General features: G+C 34.1%; 2 protein-coding genes across 2 annotated transcripts; one reads left to right on the forward strand and one right to left on the reverse strand.

Moving 5' to 3' along the window:
• Positions 1–377: 377 nt before the first annotated feature.
• LOC123712482 (antichymotrypsin-2-like) lies at positions 378–14,961 on the reverse strand. The gene is made up of 9 exons (XM_045665590.1): positions 14,535–14,961; positions 13,332–13,465; positions 12,234–12,377; positions 11,796–11,999; positions 10,736–10,834; positions 9,514–9,645; positions 5,218–5,430; positions 3,705–3,846; positions 378–1,039 (listed from the first exon to the last, which is right to left on the reverse strand). The coding sequence occupies exons 1-9, from the start codon at positions 14,548–14,550 to the stop codon at positions 897–899; spliced, it is 1,227 nt and encodes a 408-aa protein (XP_045521546.1). The 5' UTR covers positions 14,551–14,961; the 3' UTR covers positions 378–896.
• A 2,279-nt stretch (positions 14,962–17,240) lies between these two features.
• LOC123712569 (peritrophin-1-like) lies at positions 17,241–18,461 on the forward strand. The gene is made up of 3 exons (XM_045665735.1): positions 17,241–17,330; positions 17,399–17,940; positions 18,192–18,461. Exons 1-3 carry the CDS (start codon positions 17,324–17,326, stop codon positions 18,249–18,251), a joined length of 609 nt encoding a protein of 202 aa, XP_045521691.1. The 5' UTR covers positions 17,241–17,323; the 3' UTR covers positions 18,252–18,461.
• Positions 18,462–20,440: the final 1,979 nt, after the last annotated feature.

The following is a 20,440-nucleotide window of genomic DNA, read 5'->3' on the forward strand; positions in this document are numbered from 1 at the left end:
GACTCATTAGCAATTGATGGACCTCAAAATTAAGAGCTTTTTACTTCGCGTCTTTAATTTTTTTCATCTTTATAACATGTAAAGCGCTCATATTCTAATTCGTATACTTAATCGTGAGCGCTGTTGAATATATCAAAATTCATGAAAAACAGTGAAGTTTGATTAGTGTTCTAAAATACGGGCCTAAATAGTAAATTCGGTTTATTTAAAAAATACTGCAATAAATGGAGAATGTATGATCATAAGAATCCTATATATATATATATATACATTTCTTACAAGTGCGAAAACATCGACAAACACGTACTTACTGTATTCAAACAAATCTTTGGCTTCGATGTACAAGAACTATGTACAACTTTTAATAAAACATTTAATCAATTCAAACATATGTTTATTTCAATAATTTACATATCCTGTAGAATAATGTTGTTAATATGTAGCATATTATGTCATAAATCGTAAATTATTTTGAATGTATAATACCTGTAGACCTGTATAATAGTTAAGCCTGTATAATAGTTAATGGCAATTTCTTTTATAGAACCTAGAAATAATCGATTTTCTTATATGTATGATTTTATATATTATGGTACCGAAGTGTAAATAAATAAATATATTTCAAGTACATAAAAACATAATGAATAATAAATTTAAACCATTTCCATTCGGAATTCGATAGTTTTTTTTTATTATTATTAAAGTGACGGGTGCAAACGGGCTGGAGGCTTACCTGTTAAGTGATACAGACATTTTCAGAAGGTTCGCAAGAGCGTTGCTGGCCTTTGAATATTTTGTTTTTAAGTTAATCAAATACAGACAAACACAGCCTTCTTTATGCATATGTAATATCACATGAAACTATATTTTATACAAGTCACAGTTTAAAATAACAGTTAGCCTCTCTTTCCAGCTGTATGTGGATGCACGAGGGTTCCAGCGAACAACTGCTGAGTGTGTGACAGCAGTATGAACAAGAATGGGTGATCAGCCTTGAATTTGACGGTTTTCGTCAACGCCATTTGAACCATGCTTGTTGCTAAAACAAAATGTATTATAAATTTAGGTAATAATAAATGGCTTAATATATATTTTGCCATGACTCTTCCAAAAAACTAACACAGACACGCTTATAATAACTCTCAGCGATACTATTGAATACAGAGCATTATACGCACACCCTCACACCCATCCACATACTCATACGTTCACACATACTTAAGTATTTATGCGAATTTTGTTTGATTAGATGTAACATTAGGACTACATTTTCTTTAAAAAACGTTTTAAACATGCACCATGTACGACGGAATTGTAATCTAATTACCCACAGGGGCTTCTTAGTGTGGAGACTAGCGTTATATCAATTTTGTCATAACCATATTTCTGTCAAGAATAAAGTTTTATTAATCTTTTTAAGTTTGAAGTACAGACACTTCCGCAACTGAAATGATAACTTTCTAAGCTATTCTAGCCGCTTTGAGCTTATACCAATTTTTGATGTTAAACATCTTTATCGGCGTTGTAAAAAAAATACCGTCACATTTTTTGGTTACGCGTATCATTTTTCCGTTACGCGTCACACTTTTTCGATACAAAACATATTTTCCTTGTCCCTACCACTATTGATTTGAAGAGATTCAAAGCCATTAATAACAAAAATAGATAATAACGACAACAATGATAGTAACAATTCTATTACAATTGATAAGATTCTCTAATAATCTTAGTAGTAATAAGGTATACAGAAAAAAATGTATTATTTATATTCATGTCTATGATAGTAAAAGCCTTCTGTTAAACTTTATCTAATTTAACTTTATTTAACCAATTTCTGTAAAGTTTTCATATAGTATCTTTCGAAAAATAAGCTCATAAAGAAGTTTCACTTCTTACGTGTGTACACTAGTACACGCACACATTTTTTATTTTAACCCACGAACCCACTGTCCCACTATTGTGTTAAAGAAAGCATACGGCTGGGTTTCGAAGGTATAACTGAACGTTAGGACGCTTAAAGACTTGGCTAAAACAATAGACAATAATTTAAGAGTTTGTGTGCATTAATCTCAGTAGGCTTTCGCATTGATTAATGGACAAAAGATGTCCATAATAAACAATGATGACATTAGTCGGAAGAAATATAATTTATTATGTTGTAAACTAGTTGTAATGTACACGTGATTTTTTATGTTTACTTTATCAGTTGTGCAATGGATATATTTTTATTAGAAGGGGAATAACTGAAATCATTTTATGAGTTTGAGTCATTATTTTTTATGTACACAATTTCTACAGATAAGTGTGATCGCCTATATAGAAAATTAATATAACACATAAAGAGATATGTTTAACTTACGCCTTGACAAGACCTTCCTTCGCAACACTGGGTGGACATTTATGAATTATTATGTTTTGGGATTTATTCCGCATTCTCATGGTGAAAGAAACTTAAGATATAAATATACAGTTATCTTTAGATTATTGATATAGGTATTTAAAAAATTAATGAGCCATGTTTGTAATAATTTTGGCGAACAATTTCCTCTATAAAATCTACCCTTGAACCCTCTGTATCTTTTTCGTGATCATTTGTTTTTGCTTATCAAAAAATAGGATGAGTCTGTGCCTGACACACTTTGAGTTTTTGGAACTAAAGCATTTTATCTCTACGATGTTAGCTTTGCTCTACAAGCGAGGATTAAAAGTAAACATACACAGAAATTCCACAACAAGGTTTCGAACCTACGACATCAGTCGCTCGGTGAAGCTTCGATGCCAAAAGTGGGGACAACACTCCACACGGGCGGGCAATTTGAAAAAGGTCTCAACGTTTTCTCCTAGTATCTTATCTCCTAGTAATTTTAAAGAGTACAATTTAATGTTTAATATTAAAAATAATGTATGTTACATAGGGGGGCTGAATAAGAATTTTAGAAAGGCTAAGTTGGAGCACGGCACGGTAACGGTGGGGCAACACTGTGCTAGGACAATTCTTTTATTTTTCTCTATAGTAATGCTTATTCTATGAATTAAAATTGTTAAGTATGTCATGAGCCAAGTTCACATTTCAAGGATCGTCATGCTCGCTTAAATGTCATTGCTTGTGGTGGCGTCCATGCGTCATGGCGAGGGGGCCGATGGCTGGCCATGCGTGATACTCGTGAACGGGTGCTACTTGTGGTGACTAGTCGTACTCGAATTTGTGTATGCGGTGATGTTAGTTATTTTTGACTATCTATTTGCATGTTGTTCCCACGAGAGTGTAAGTGCGTGCTCCTATTGCACCATGATGTCATGCGGAACATGGTGTGATGGTTGTATAAGACAAAAAAAAAACTTGGCAATTAAAAAGAGTGGTGGAGAGTTTATTGCCAGTTCTTCTCTTCCGTTCTACGAACTTGAATTGAAAATTGGCAGTAAATGTAAAATTAGAAGCATTTAATGTATATTTATTTTTTATTGACGTTCATAAGTGTGCATTGTGTTACCTATATATAAATAAATGATTTTTGACTTTGAAGTTCAACTAATCAGAAAAGGCATAAAATATTATTGATATATTTACCAAATTAAAACACGGTTACTTCAACATTAATATGCTTTCTATGGATATAACGTAAATGTCTAGCTTTATAACTTTCAATTATACATTTATTACAGATTTCATAATCGTGTTCACTTTTGGTAAAAAATATACTTACAAGACGCAGCCGCTGCCTCAGTGCCTCGTTCGTTCACATCAATGACTGCCTTTTGTTTCGCTTTAGAGACGATAACAACTTTGTCCCTCACAATACCCGTTAAATCGGATTCGTATTCTTTGAATATTTTTCTTATTCCTACCTGTAATATACGTGGTAGGCTTTGAAAAATAATAAGTCCAAATATTATGTTACATAAAACGACAGCTCATAGAAGACTAACAAAAGAGCATCGTACATCTATAGAGTAAAAATCATTCCACTCCTAGTAGTAAATATGCTAATTGACGACCTTGCTAGCCCTTTCTGAAATCTACAAAGTAGTTTTATCAATATTAACAAAACAAGCAAGTCATTTTCACGAGCAAGACAAGGCTTATCTAAATTTTGCGTTGCGTAGCTTTTTATTAAAATTTAGCTATTATCTACATGTTTATTGTGTTTAAAACAGTTCAAACCAAATATTATGGACAATATTGGTTCAAATGAAATTTCACTGTATTTTATTTAAATTGAGAACAATATTATCGAGATCAGACAATTCTATTTTAAACATAAGTTTGAATTTGGAATTTAATTGAACACATAAGATTTTGTAAACCTTTGTTGATAAAGACTGCCCGAAATTAGATCACACGTTTGTTTTGCGTCTAAAATATTTCGGTTTCTTAGCGGATTTTTAATATACGAGAATGTTCACACAGAAAAAAAATGAGTCAATAAATACAAAGGTACATATTGGAAGGGTACCAAGTAAAGGCCTAAGTCTAAACTTTTGGATGCGCACATTCCAACTTGGTTAGCGAAGCGCCACTCACGCGAGCAATACAAATAATAAACAGAATTTCTATCGAGGTAAACCTATTTGTTTGTACACTGGCTGAGTTCACAAGAGTTGCTTGCTATATTGTTAGTTATAAGGTTTAGGTTTACATATATATTATTAAATGCCTTTAATTTAGGATAATCTATGTGTATTGTGTCGTTCTATCGTATTAGTAGTAACTGTTAAGATAAATAATAATAATTTCGCCGTTAGCCGCATCGGTTTCATCAATCATTTTTGACCAGGTGATCTATTCCTGACAAATCGTAGATCCTAGTGTGAGTGCCCTGCTGTTGTCTTCAAGCTTCAGCCAAATAGACAGGCACGGCCTGGGCCTCACTGTCTCTCAGAAACCGACGCGAAGTGATGCAATAGGTTCGCCTTATTGTACTCCTGTTTTGTATGAGATTCCCGGAGCCCAACCCCTCTTAAAAGGCCGTCAATGCACTTGCGAGCCTTCTGGCCATGTGATTATCCATGGACGGTGGCCATCACTTAACATCAGGTGAGCCTCCAGCTCGTTTCACCCTTGTTGTATGAAAAATAAAAAAAATATTTTTGGACTTTAAACCATTTTCCTCAACATTCACCCTAGGTGGAAATGGTAATTGAGCCGTGATTCGAACGCTTAAGCTAGCCCCATACTACTCTTAAAGATGATATTTTCGTCTTAATAAATATTCATACCTTTTCATACATTTTCCTCAAATCCATTTCACTTTCTAACCTAAACTTCGGTATCGTAGCCTGCACTGTGTGCTCTAACATGGCGTTTAAGGCCGAGTCTAATACTTCTGGTGCTAGCTTTATTTGATGTAAGAGAAGCGGCAAGCCGTTTCGCGCCTTGGGTAATATAATTACTAGAGCAGCTGTTCCACCGGTGTATGGGAGTTTGAGAATCTAAAAAAAAAATTCTGCTAAAATGCATATTTATAAAAAAAATGAAATTACGAACTTTTGTTTCAATTGTTTTTAATGTAATTTTTTTTTCATCCAGTTTTATTCCTAGTAACGTGAGATAGTCTATGTGTCTTGGTTATATCCGAATTATCAATGATAGCTTCTAGCGTAGATTTTTCTATAAAAATACTCGCTCAGCCAATCTTTTGCCAAATAATAAAAAATCGAATACTAAGTTTACGGCCTATTTTCAGACCTACCGAACATACAAATAAAATCATAAAAATTGATTCAGCTGTTTATGAAAAGTTTGAATATTAGGTCCTTACATATGAAATTGGCGTTTTGTCGTACTGACACTTTGACCTCAAATACCTCCTCTTTGGTTTGGAATTTCAAATTCAAATTTGTACAGCTATGTACTCATGTATTTGTGCTTCGATGACCGTCATTCATTTGTTTTTTTCTGTTTGCGTCACTCATTTTACAAAATGTAAAACTTAAAGTATCGAATTATTTACGAGTACGAGTTTCGCCGTGGCACTAGTGCTGCGGAAACGACTCGAAGGGTGAATGATGTGTATGGCGGTCATGTTGCAAAAGAAAACACAGTTCGTTTTTGGTTCCAACGTTTTCGTTCTGGAAATTTCGACCTGCAGAACAAGCCCCGTGGACGGCCTGAGACCCAAGTTGATAATTAAGTATTGAAGGCTATTGTGGAAGCGGATCCATCGCAAACCATGTCCGAGTTAGCTACAGGCTGCGGTGTCAGTGATAAAACTGTTTTAATTCAATTGAAGCAAATTGGGACGATTAAAAAGCTTGAAAGGTGGGTACCTCACGAATTGACTGAAGCAAACCGGCAAACGCGCGTCAACTGCTGCGTTACATTACTGAACCGGCACAATAATGAAGGTATTTTAAATCGAATCATTACCTGTGATGACAAATTGATTCTTTACGATAATCGGAAGCACTCAGCGCAATGGTTGCATCCTGCCCCAAGCGAAAATTAACCCCAAAAAAGTTACTTCTAAGCATTTGATGGACTAGTGCCGGTATTGTTCATTGCAGTTTTCTCAAATCTGGCCAGACTATTAGGGCTGATGTCTATTGTCAGCAATTGCAAACCATGATGGAAAAGCTAGCGGCTAAACAACCTAGGATGTTCAATCGCTCCACGCCACTGCTACTTCATGACAACGCTAGACCACACACTACACAAGAGACGGCTACCAAATCAGAAGAGCTTCAATTGGAATGTCTAAGACATCCTCCGTACTCCCCGGACCTGGCTCCAACAGATTACAATTTTTTTCGAAACTCTTGCAAGGGAGAAATTTAACTCTGATGGGGCAGTCCAAATCGCCTTCACAGATTTTATTGATTCCCGTCCGACTGGTTTTTTTAGTAAAGGGATCAATGAACTACCTATAAGATGGGAAAAGTGCATAGAAAACAATGGTTCATCCTTTGATTAATTAAATATATAATATTTAAAAATATTCGACTTTTTTTTCCTCCCATACAAAACGCCAATTTCATATGTAAGGACCTAATACATTAACAGAATTGTTTATTGATATAGCGACATCTAATATGTTAAAGTTTTGAGTACGTATATAATTATGAATTAATTAGATTAGAGGATCAATAAACTTTCCTGAAAGACTATAGATGTCCATATATATACCTAGTCCAGCCATAACTTCTGCTACAAATGAAAATACAATTTTTTTCATGAAGTAAACTAATATTAATAAAGGGACATTGTGGTTCTCTCGGCAATGATGCTGCCGACGAGCTTGCGAGAAGAGGCTCCGGAATGATGCCTACTGGCCTGTATCCGCTCCTCCCCTTACCCTTCTCACTAGTGCGAGCCTGGATTCGCCAGAAATCCGCTGAACTCCAGCATCAACGATGGTCGCAAAGTGCGGACTGCAAATAGTCGAAAATGGCTCGGTGAACCCGCAACTAATAAAGCGACGTCTAGGCTTAAATAGAACCAATCTCAAAACAATGATAGAGACAATTACGGGCCATTGTCTCTTCAATCATCTTTTGGTCCTAGGCGCGACAGCTCCTTGTGCAGAGGCTGTTTCAGCGCAGAGGGAATAAGTCAGCCACGTAGTCCTGGAATGCGAGGCTAAGGCAACGTACAAATATCCTTGGAACAGTGAGATCGCTCCGTGAAACCTGTAAAGTGCCCGGGAGACTTTTGTGCTTCTGGAAGGAGGCTAGGCTGGCTTAATTAGCCAGGACTTAGCGCACAACGAACCAAGTACGAGTCTAAGGGAAATGAGTCCAACATAAACCATAATACTATTAAAATTTATACATTAAAACTCAGAAAAACTACAAGAATATTCTATTCGAAATGGCCACCTTTGGCGTTTATATAGGCCTTTAATATGTTTGGCCACGAATCTATGGATTTCCGCACAGATTCCAAGGGAAATTTTGCAACTCTTTGCTCAAAAAAAAATTTAAGAGACTCAAAGTCACTGTGTCGTTTAGAAGAGGCCATGTCCTCTAAAACTGACCATAATTTGAAGTCTATTAGGCTTATAAAGGCCGGAACGTTGGTTTCAAGTAAGGCGTGGGTAGTTCCTGCCGTGTGACCGTTGCAGAATCCTGCTGGAAAGTCCAAGGTATAATTTTTAGAAGTGTATTGCTGAGAGGTTTCACAACATGATCCAAGACTGTATCTTGATACACTTTGGCTGAAGTTTTCACTCCTTTTTCACAAAAATGTAGTTTTGTGTCTCCTAGATAAGACACACCCCACAAAACAACACCTTTCCGACCACGTGAGCAGCTTTATCATTTATCATTATCAACTTTATCATTTTGCTTATAGATTTTTTCTTCAATCGTGAAAATTTTTTCATCGGTAAAAACAATATATCTGTGCTTTTCACCTGCGTATCGCGTCAGAAGGCGTTTTGATCCACTCTCTTTAATTGTAAATATTGATTTAGGGAATGTCCTGTATATCGACGATAAGCACCGAGCCTCGGGTCTTGTTTTATAATACGCGACAAAGTCCTAGCGGGATTCTTTATTTCTCGCGATAAGATTTTTTGCTTCTTAATGGGATTTCGACGGATTCTGGCTTTAACAGCATAAAAATAAAATATGTTTATTATGGAGTATAAGATACACCTATCACTTATTCCACGTCACTAAATTTGTATAGTAGACATACCTACTCATCGGTAAAGAAGACAGAGGGTGTAGGCAAAGAGAAAAAACCGGCGTAAAAAATTACTACCGGTACTCTTTTAAAATAGCAAATCATCGAACAACACTTATTTTAAAACAAATATCGCAAATGAATTAGAAGTAGCCTGCCTAGCACTAGTCACAGGCCTTTATCAACTAGATACTCGTTAACTTTATATTAAGCCTATTTACATTAATACATTTCTTATAATTTATTTAAGCCGTGAAAGTAACTCAAATAAACAAGTCTAGCTGTATCGACATCAGTTAGTGAGCAAATTTTTTAAACCGCGTAAGCTGCAGAACTAAGTCTTTTCGCCAGGGTCAAGTATGAGGGGACCACCGAAGTTTTGAATCCATGGTGTTTACAAGAAATACAGTTGTATCATCCAGATTAAATTCCTTTATTCTCCTAGCATTTTTGATCAAAATTTAATTCGTTTGGTTTTTATTGCTTTAACAGCCTAACATAACTGCCTTTATAGTCGTAACTTCACGCGGCCGCTCCGATACCAAGCATTTAAAGTGTCTGGACTATAACCGACGGTTCCATACCCAGTTTGTGCATGGCGATCACTGCAATCTTCCCTTGCAGTGATCGCCTTGCACCTCTAGTGCTAAGAGTTCTTTAACATCCCATTCCATATTGTAATGTAATATTTAACACGAAAAAATATGTGAAATGGCGCAAAATCGAAAGAAGTTTTTGAATTAGTATACAATGTTCCAAATTCAAAATAATTAAGAAGTTGAAAAAAAAATTTTTTTTTTGTAACAGAACTCATGGCCAGACTTGTTACATAATAATATATTATAATGTATACATGTAATGCGTAGATAATAGAATAGCTATAATACCTGTGCATTCAGGGCCGCACTGTCTGTATAATTGAAATGCGAATTTACAGACATCATATTTATGCGTCGAACATCTGACGGCGTATGGAATGTCGCCGTTTGTATTGTTTTAAATGGCGTTTCCCACTTTCCCTAAAATATACATAAAATTAATTTAAGAAAAATATGAGACATATATATGAACGTAGCATAGTCGAACTGTCTGCGCCCTCTTAAAGACACGCACGAAGGCGAAGCCTTTGAATCGTAAATGTAGTCATTTATTGTATAATAAGACGTAATCTACATTAACAAATATTATTTTACACATAGTTTACACTCGGTGTACGCATACACACGTGCCAAGCAGTCTATTGCTCCGAATATAATTAATTTCTTCTCAAAATAATTAAAACTTTACCAATTACTTCAATTAAGCGAAGGACTCAGTCGTCCTACAAACCAGACACTGCAATAAAAAAGGGCAGCAGGCTCATCTGATGTTAAGTGATACCACCGCCCTTGGTCACTCTCAATACCTACCAAAAGGATCGCGAGAGCGTTGCCGGCGTTTTTAAGGCAGTTTTTGCCGCGCACCACCACTATGTGGAACCAGCTGGCCGCTGAAGTATTCTCGAACCAATTCGATTAAGGTTCTACAAGACAAGAGCGTATCAATTCTTGAAAGGCCGACAACGTACTTGCGAGCCTTCTGAAAAAGGTGAGTGTCCATGGACGGCGGTATCACTTAACACCAGATGAGCCTCCTGCCCGTTTGCCTCCTATTACATAAAAATATTGTATAATAAAATATATACAATATAGGATGTTACTGTATCGAGTTAGGCAAAATATTATTCTATTACAACTCTTTTGTCTTTTAACACATGAAAATCACACACATTTGGGAGCTCGCTAAAGGTCTTTGATTCAACAACGCAAGACGGTAATTCACTCGAATCTTGTCTTTCTACTCGAATAGGATCGCACGCGTGTTTTCTTACAAAATCTCGTTGTTGTTTATATTGCTCACTAGATGGCGCTGTTTCAAAACAAGGAAATAGACGTAGAAAGAAAAAGAACATTGCTAACCCAAGCAACAATAATAAATAGTTATTCGTAGCATTACAGTGTACGTAAATGCGTTGCTCAATCTAATTGTAAAGGGATTGGAGCCCACTTCATCAAGTAATTATAAAAGGCCGCTTCCACAAGTTCCATGAGACATGATAGTTTTACTTACATTAAAATAAATAGCATTTATCATAATTAAAGACATCTCTGGATCAATTTCATCTGGTGATATCATGTCGTGGATCATGTTAGCTGTTTGGGACTCCACCTAAAATTATTTTTACTCTAAGTCTCTCTGACTAATTGTGTTTACATTTGTTTTCTTTAAAAAAATCATTAATTTGATAATATTAATGAGAAATAGTCACTGTCGTATTGGCGACGTTAAATAAATACAATTTTGATTCAGTAAATTTCTAGTTGAAATTATTAAACAATAATAATAAAAACCTAGGGTCACTTGGGTTTATAACAGAGTGTCTTCCATTTAATTGAGACTGTAATAAGTGTTATTGGACAATTTCTTATATTAAATATAATTATTAGTAATTTAGATTATATACAATAGTATATAAATATAATAGCATAAGTAATAACTTATTAGTCTTATCTAGATCGTAATTTTCCATGATGCTTAGTAAAGACACATGTATTAATTAAACTTGGCCGAAACCCGTGTGCGACAGTGTTCGAGGATTATGAACAGATCCTGAGCTAAAGGACTCAGTTACCATACTAAATAATAATAATAATCTAGTGGCGCTACAACCCTATAGGGACCACAGATTGTCAATCCTCTCTGACACATGTCGTTGGATTTTGAGACATGACGCTTTCCTCGCGATTTCCTTCACCGTACGAGCAAGTGTTTTTTTCGTTGATTCAAAGTGGCGTTTGTCTTTTGGATGAACTTATAAGCTAATCACTAATGTTCGTTTTTACACAGAAGAAGATGCAAGGAAGACGTCTCTATTTGATACATTTGTTATAAATTATATAAAGCAAGAGATAACATTAATTAATCAATTGTTTGACGTCCAGTTTAATCTGAAGTCTCGGTTAAAAACTAACAAGTGGTAGGCATTGGTGCACAGCCATCCATGCCATGTAGGCACATCTTTATTTAGATACTAGGCCATCGCTGAAACCTCAGGGCATAGAAATTGAAGCGTCATCGGTATTTTATATTATATTGCTCTCTATAATAATATACATAGCAAAACATTTACCCATGCATTAATCTTGTCCGCAGTTATAACTGGAGATTCGAAATCAACTTTCTCAGCGCTAGAACTGAAGATTTCTTTCGTATCAGATTCAAATGAAGATTTTAATTTGCCCTGGTTACTGATGTATAGTCTGCAAGCTATGTCCAACTTCACACCAGGCAGATAACGCAATTCCGCAATCAAGTGTTTAAAATGTGATTTAATCTGTAAAGGAATCTTAGATATAACAACTGTCTTAGTTTAGTTAATTCTATACATTCTTTATAATATAAAAAGCTTCGTTTTTCCTGTACTGTCGCCAAGGTTTTTTTTACTACCAGTGTTACTTAGAGATCGCTTCTTAAGTTAAGAGCAACCGTTACCTTCCTCAATCATGGACAACTCAACACTTAACTACTTGTATTAGAGTACGTTGTTACTAAGATTTATATAACCAACCTTCTTTTGACTTATAACTCCGATACCCTCAAGCATTTCATCCAAAGTGGTGTTAACCGCGCCGAGCGCCAGTTTACCGATGGGTAGCAGCGCTGATATTGGGGAACATATTGTATTGGAGTCTAAATTATCTTGTGCGTGGGCCTATAAAATAAAAAATCTCTGAAATCTCCATCATTTTTAGTGCGTACTTCCGTTTTCCCAAATTGTATACACACTGTGATGAAGTTAGCGTACCAATTCGTTAAATGGTGGGAGTACACTCGCGAGCCCTTTGGCATTGTCATGCCTTTTGTTCTATAGAAAAAAATATCATGCCTTATAAAACGTGTTTAAAGTTTGTACTGTCAAAGTTTCGATGTAATTCTTATATTAGACTATATAATAAGGCTATTATGATATGTAACACGGTTTTTTTAATAATGATATTATTAAGTTCTACTATTGTACTCTTTTAAAGTAAGCAATTATTCGAAATAAAATATAAATAATATTATTTAAACTCCACTCGCTAGTCAAATATGCTAAAATAATAACGCTGTATACGAGGTTTAAATTATTTATGTAAGTAGACATTACGTGATAGTGGCCTTTCTCATCTTGCTTGATAAAAAATATCAATAATAGAGATACATAGCAATCCAGATATTGAATTGTAACTTTGGATTTTGAAAATTTATCAAAATTGGGTACAGAAATAGCGCTAACTATGACTCTCGTATAACAAATAATTTTTATATGTATTACGATAAAATCTTCATTTTGAACATCATCTTCTTGTAGCATCTCCTATTGAAGGCAATCACCGTGGCTTCTTTAAAATTGGATGCTGTGCTTCTGAATAATGTCCTGATGCTTTAACCAAACAGTTTTACTACTACAGGCATTTACATACTGAGGTATTTACAACATTTATAATTGAAGAACGTTTCTAATATGTTTTTGGATCTATCTTCGTCCGAAATAGTAGAAACATAATTCAAGGTAACAGAAAAGTGAAGCAACAAAGTATTCAGTAGGCTTTAGCGATTCTTTTTTTATGAGAAAAAAAGGAAAACTACATTTCTCAGCTTAGTTTAAAACAAACAACTAAATTACCACAAAAAATGACTTTCTTATCCTTCCTCGCATATCTATATTCTTATAAGAATTAGTTTCCAGACTTCCCCCAGAATCTCTCATCTTCTTCTTTCTTCTTGTGTCGATTCCATTCACAAGGAGTATCATAAAAACTAAAAATACCGTATTTCATTCATTTATTTACATTTTTAGTGTTTGCACGCGACTCTCAATGCTGGAGTCGCGCATTCAAGTCGTGGCAATGATTTCCATGCGAAACTATATATATAAGAAAACAATTTTTTACCAGATTAAAGCTATTTGTATTATTATAAACTTATAATTATTTTACATAATTTTTTAATTTAAAGTTTTCCGACGTTAATTTTTACGACCAAAAATTGTTTTCTTTCAATGTGTAGAAGCTATGTTAACCAAAGACAATATATATTATTTGAGGTATAAAAATCATATTTAGACAATTCATGTTTCCAAGACCTTAAGTAATTTCCACAATTTCTATAAGAGATTATAGAGTACGTATAAGAGCCACCTACAATAAATTTATATGAATTATATAGAGGTAAAAGTTTTTTTGTTGGCCTAAAAGTTAAGATCCAACGAGGATAAAATTTAACAAGTCCAGCTTTAACAATGATTTGGCATTAAAAATTAAAATACTGCATTCCACCAAAATAATCGATTAATTATCAGAAACGCCGAGATAATTAGAGTAAGCATAATTCATAGGAACAAAATTAAATAAACCTAATGCTGGCGGCAAATGCTGGATGGCTGGATGGGTCGTTACGATGGACTACATGTGCCCATTTTAACTTTATCATTAAATATATCTTAATATAAAAATCGCTTGCAAATAAAGTGGTACGTTCAGATTGATTAATATAAAAATACCTCGCAATCAGCCATGTGGAAATAGGCATGCACATAACAAATTAATTATGATAATGTCAAAATAATAACAGTTAAGTTATTTATAATTTTTGTCAAAATCTATGGTCTAAATAATCTCCCAGGCTATAAAAATAAAAAGAATTACACGGCAGTAATCTATAAAGACTAGGAAGGTGATAAAATAGTTTGAGGGCCATCCACCGTAGTAAAATATACAGCTAACTTATGAATATAATATTTAAGACGGTATTGTAACTAACACAATGATAACTATGTGGACTTCGTGTCTGCTTTGTTAATAATAATAGACATCAATAAAAAACTTACAAATAAAAAGTTTCATATTCGCAGTAATTGTAATCTTGTGATTAATACCGATGTTATAAACAATATGCCATAAATCTCTTATCTGTCTGATTAGTTTAACAGTACGATTTTCTACGTATCGATCAATAAACTATCCAATCTAATTGGGAAATAACTATTTCGAAATATTCTTTTTTTTTAAATAATAATCGTATCGAAAATATATTTAGTTACATGTTAAGAATATTGTGAATAATCTATATTTGTGTTACTGTATAAATCAGTGGCGCTACAACCTTTTAGGTCTGGGCCTCAGATTTCTGATTCATGATCATTTGTCAATCTAATAGCCAAGCAGGTAATCAGTCTCATGTGCCTGACCCACGCCATCGACTTTTTGGGTCCAAGGCTAGGCGGTTTCCTCATGATGTTTTCCTTTACCGTTCGATAGAATGTAAATGCGCACATAGAAAGAAAGTCCAGCCGGGATTCGAACCTACGACTACAGGGTTGTGATTCAAACGCTGAAGCCACTAGGCAAACACTGCTCCCTTATATAATATAATTTACCATAATGAATAAATATAATCGTAAAGCTTGTTATGGACTTTTTCGACTTCCAGGTGCAGCGTTATGACTTTGGTTTATAGTCTATGCGATTACTAAAAACATCTGCGCCTCTGATTTCTGAATACGACCTCAAGCTAGCTAACACTGCAGCGGATTTTTAATTTTTTATATACATGTGTCTTTACTACGACATCATGGAACATTACGATCTAGCCTAACTTAAGACTAATAAGTAATTTAAGTTTAACCTAATTTACTAAAAAGAATTGTTATCATAAGGAAGTGTCCAATAACACTAATAACAGTCTCTATTAAAGGGAAGACACTCTGTTCTTGTGTTCAATTTTTTTTTCATTCACTATTTAGCACTTAATATTAAAGTGCACTAACACTAATTCACTAGTTCAAATGGTCCTTTTCCTTATCAAACTTCTCACAAAGCCCGTAGTGTCAAGGAGTTGAATAGCCTCGACATTCACGTGATGGTGGAGCCAATGTTCGTGGGCTCCAGCAGTCTTTTTTATTAAGGTAGCGACGTCCTTTACCTTAAGGTCCTGATGGAGGTCGTAATTGCGAATGTACCAGGGAGCATTGACTATTCCCCAGAGTTTTGGAATACACTGCAGCAGATGATGATGCTAAATAAAGTAATTTAAAAAAACGCAAATTGACTGAATTATTGCTGTTATTTCTAGTTGTATCATAGTGCGTAATGCAGCAAAGATTTTATTCTAAGAAACACGACTTCCTTAGAAAACACTCAGGCGACAGGCTGTGTTACTCGTCACGCCTTGGAGTGTCACAAGTGCATCCTTGTAAATTACATGCCCTAGTCCTTGTAAGAAACAAGACATGTTTTTACTATTGTTTTCCACGTACGATAACGCTACAATAATGCGTAATATACTTGAATTACGTACCGCATACCACCGTAATGTGTGCTATTTCCTTTCGCGGTTTTTCTTATTTCAAAATTATGAAATTACATTGTTTATTTTATTTCTTATTCCTATATTCCTTATAGCCAAAGATGGAATATATAATATATACCTACAAAAAGGCTTCAATATTCACAAAAGTAAAAAAATAATGAAAATTATTAAATACATTTAACTAAGTTATGCCTAATTCGGCTGTGTTGTGTGATGGTGTTAAAGTGAGGCTAGGTACAATAGGGTGTGTATGTGGGGTGTGCTCATGATGCAGTTGATTTAGAGCTAAGCATACTCCTGCATAGTTTAAACATTTGAAGGCTTAAATAATGCTCGCAGTAGGTATGTCCGGGCTCCGCAATACGAAACTAAGTTTTTGGATAGTTTGTGTTGCTTTGAGGATCGTGAAACAAAGCACTATTACGCGGCTGTTGGGTAACATGGAAGTTCATTTTTTCTAGAAGTGAGCTGCAATTAATTTTATTTGATGTCATGTAGTATTATGTCGTATTGTTTTCGTCGAGAGTCTAAAGTATCAATTTTAAAATGTTCATTGTTAGGTTTATTCATTATGGATATACTTGGATAATGATAATTCATTCAAGTTGCCGTAATGATAGAAAAAAGGAAAAATAATACGATACATACTTTTATGAGACGCTAGATTGTAGGCAAGTAGGTGATCAATTGTGCCTACACATATCGTCTTTTGAGTTCAGTGAGCCGGGATTCACAATGTTTTCCTTCACCATACGAGCAATTGTTAATATAAATCAATTTCCAGACGGTGTGTGACCGCTCGATAGAGTATATCCTTAGGATTGAATAACACCATTCCTCATACTTGGGAAATATTCGTTTTTTTCTATAGTAACTTAACTCATATATCAGCTAGTCTAGTAAATAACAGAGCCTTTGTCTATATAAACCAATTATCTTCATACTCCATAATGACACAATGCTGTGTAGACTAACGAAAAGCGATGGTATTTTTGTACGATAATTCGACAATGATCACGTCAATTGCCGCCAATTTTCAAAGAGCTGAATCATAAATTACTCAAGCCTGATAATAACATGTTATTATCATATTCGTAGTTTTATTTACCTTTAATGAAAAACATCAATTTACTTTCTTACGATAGACAATTAAACAATAAACTTTATCATCTTTTACGGCTCAGGTTTTATCAGAACTTTTGATAATATTTCAATTGCTTTGATTTCAAAAGATAATGATTTTTAAGTTTCCTATAAATACTAATATACACCCACTCGAGACAAGCATTCATACACCTTTGATCAATCATGAAAGGTAAACTTGAGGATTCAATTAAATTTTATTTGTAATTCGATAATTAAACATAATTGTATCTTATCCAGTTGCAGGTTTATTATTTTTGGCTGTGGCGACACTGGCCCAACGCGAGAATCCCTGTCCACCAGAGCAAGCCCTTGACTGGACAATTGAGAAATTGTTCGCCCACGAAGATTGCAATAAGTTCTACCAGTGCACACACGGTTATCCCGTTGAAAGAATCTGCCCAGCAGGACTCCATTTCAACGAGCCCGAATCGATATGTGACTGGCCAATTAACGTAAACTGCCAGCCCAACACCCCACCAGAAACAGAAACAGAAACTGAAGATCCTGAGTTAGCATACCAAGAAATTGTCAATCATGCTGCATCAATCCAGAACCTATCAGACGAACCGGTAATTGTTGACGGGGAGGGAACAGAAGTGGAAGTCCTGCCAACAGAGAAGCCAGGCATTGAGTTTCTGGAGAATGGTTGCCCAGTAGATCCCTATATTCATTGGCTTGTGTCTGAACCAGAAAACTGTGGCGTTTTCTACTCTTGCGTATGGGGCAAAAAAGTTGGAATGTCGTGCCCTCCTAATCTTCACTTCAATAAAGAACTTCAGGTCAGTTATAAATTATAAGTGGCACAGAAGTTTAATTTATGATTATTACACATTACTTCGAGTTTGTCACATTTAACCAAATACAGAAAATATAATTTTACGCGAAAAAATAAAATATTTCGGTATAGCAAGTTAATTATAGAAGTGGGGAAAATGTGTTGAATAATGTATCCTACATTCATAGATATAGCCCTACAACACACTGCAGCAGAGCACCATCTAAAAATTATTAACAAAATAATTTGTTACAGGTATGCGACTGGCCAGTTTTTGCTGGATGCCTAGGAAACGCAGATGGTATAGCGGCCTAAGACAGAAAAAAAAATTCTATATATAAATGCTATAATCATTAATTTAGTCTCAGAAGTATTAATATAATTGTACAACGTATATTTTTATAATCACAAGAGATTATTTGTTTAACCTACCTACTTCTATTTACATTTTTTTTTATATACTACTACTATTTACAACTACGTTTTGAGTTTATTCTTAATAAACATGGAGTTAACTTGAAATAATATACGTTTTATTGTCCTTTATTATCTACAAACTGAAGAAATAAAAAAAATATAATTCAAGAATTATTATTACCAAAAATACAATGTCTTGATAAAATAGTAAACTGAAAATACTTTACATACAAATGTTTAGTTACTATCCTAGAGACAAGCAGATTAGATCATTAGATTTAGATCATAATGGTAATTAAGGAATTAATACTGTATAACAAAATCAACTAACGTATGAAACTGTGCCATGCATGCATTCCCTTTTGGCATATCACTAATATAAAGATGTCACTGTGACAATGACGTTGGGGATTTTAATCATACATTCTTTGCATGTCGTCAACATGACAGTTCCGCTTTTATTTCCTCGCTTTTGTCAATTAAAATTCCTTTTCCTACTTCAATCTCTATCCTTTTATCTCATATAAATATTGATGTATATAGAATTTTAGCCAGTTTCATTTTTCATAACAATATAAAATTATAATCATTAAGGTACTTATTTTATACCTAATTTATCTGATCCTTTTCCAAATTCCCATCCAATTTCCAAACCAATAAAATAAATCTAATAATACACTTCCTGACTTTTTTGCATGGCTGACGCACAAACCGTGCAGGCCAAGAAAGAAAAAAAATCAACTAATACTCTTTATTATTAAACTATAATATAATGCTAAAACATTGTTAAGCTTTAAACGATCAGAATGTAGCGTAATACTTAATAGTCTGTGGCCACAGTATGACAGACATTATGTCTATGAATTTGACAACTTACAATTGTTTAAGTCGGCATTATTGAAGTGCTTTTGTTTTTATTCCGTATTGATTATTGTCAATGTTACAGAAAAGCTAGTAATAATTACATTTATCACTTTACTGTATAAACCTATTTCGTTACTCAAAAAATGATTCCGAGTGAGATATTCGCTGAAGATATGATGAGTACCATTATTCGGTACGGACTCTACATTGGGGCGGCATTTCAACTAGTTTGCTTACTGGCAAGTGTTACCCTTACGGACGACCAAAGTGAACCTTACCCGTATGAAAAGGTATTGTCATATGTACTAAATAATTATAATCTGAAGTTGTGTGCTGTTGTGTCGTCTATTTAATGTGAAACATCCTGAACTCCTAAAATTTAATAGTCACATTGACTTTACTTATTGCTTTGTAATTACAATTAATGAACTTATATATACATAATATTGCTAACTTCAATAGAAAGTAATTTTTATTCATAAATTGTATGTATCATATTAAAGAAACAATACTATAATAATTAATGATGCAAGTTGTAGGCTTATAAAATTGGTAAGCTTGTATATAAAAGCACAAAAGCCAAAACCACCAACTTGCATAAGGTAAATCATATGAGAGCAATTTGTATTTCATACAAATAATAATGAAATGTTATTTAACCAATAATAATGATTAAATTTTAGGCATACACTGACAGCGACGAGTGTAGCTCAGAACAATCATCTCCAGGACATCGAGCAACAATCTCTAGAGCTCGAAGGCATGACAAGAAAAAACGGCGTTAAGCTATGAGTGCTACTTTTATAAATTATTTGTGTTTAGTTCAGAGTCAGTATAATCAAATTAGCATATGAAAACTTACTTCTGTTTAGCTTTTGGATCAGTTTTTATAATACTTTTAAATTGTGAAAATATTAAGCAAAACAATTGGCTTAATATGTCATAGATGTATTCATTTAATATTTAATTAATCTCTAAGTATAGTAAGTGTATTGCATTTAAACATGGCTGTTAATTAAAACTCTTTTGTAAAGATAGTTTAATATTTTTTTTATATTATTTGGTAGATTTACGTAAATGAAATACTCAAATAGCTTTTAAGTTTTTACATATACTTTTAATGTGAATTGAGAAATAAAAGACTTCTATTATGAAAAGCGTTAATTATTGAGACTAGAAAGTTTACAGCTTGTGATTATTGCTTTTAATATCTAATAAAATCT

The sequence above is a fragment of the Pieris brassicae genome, chromosome 7 (assembly GCF_905147105.1).
Source record: "Pieris brassicae chromosome 7, ilPieBrab1.1, whole genome shotgun sequence".
Lineage (NCBI taxonomy): Eukaryota > Metazoa > Arthropoda > Insecta > Lepidoptera > Pieridae > Pieris > Pieris brassicae.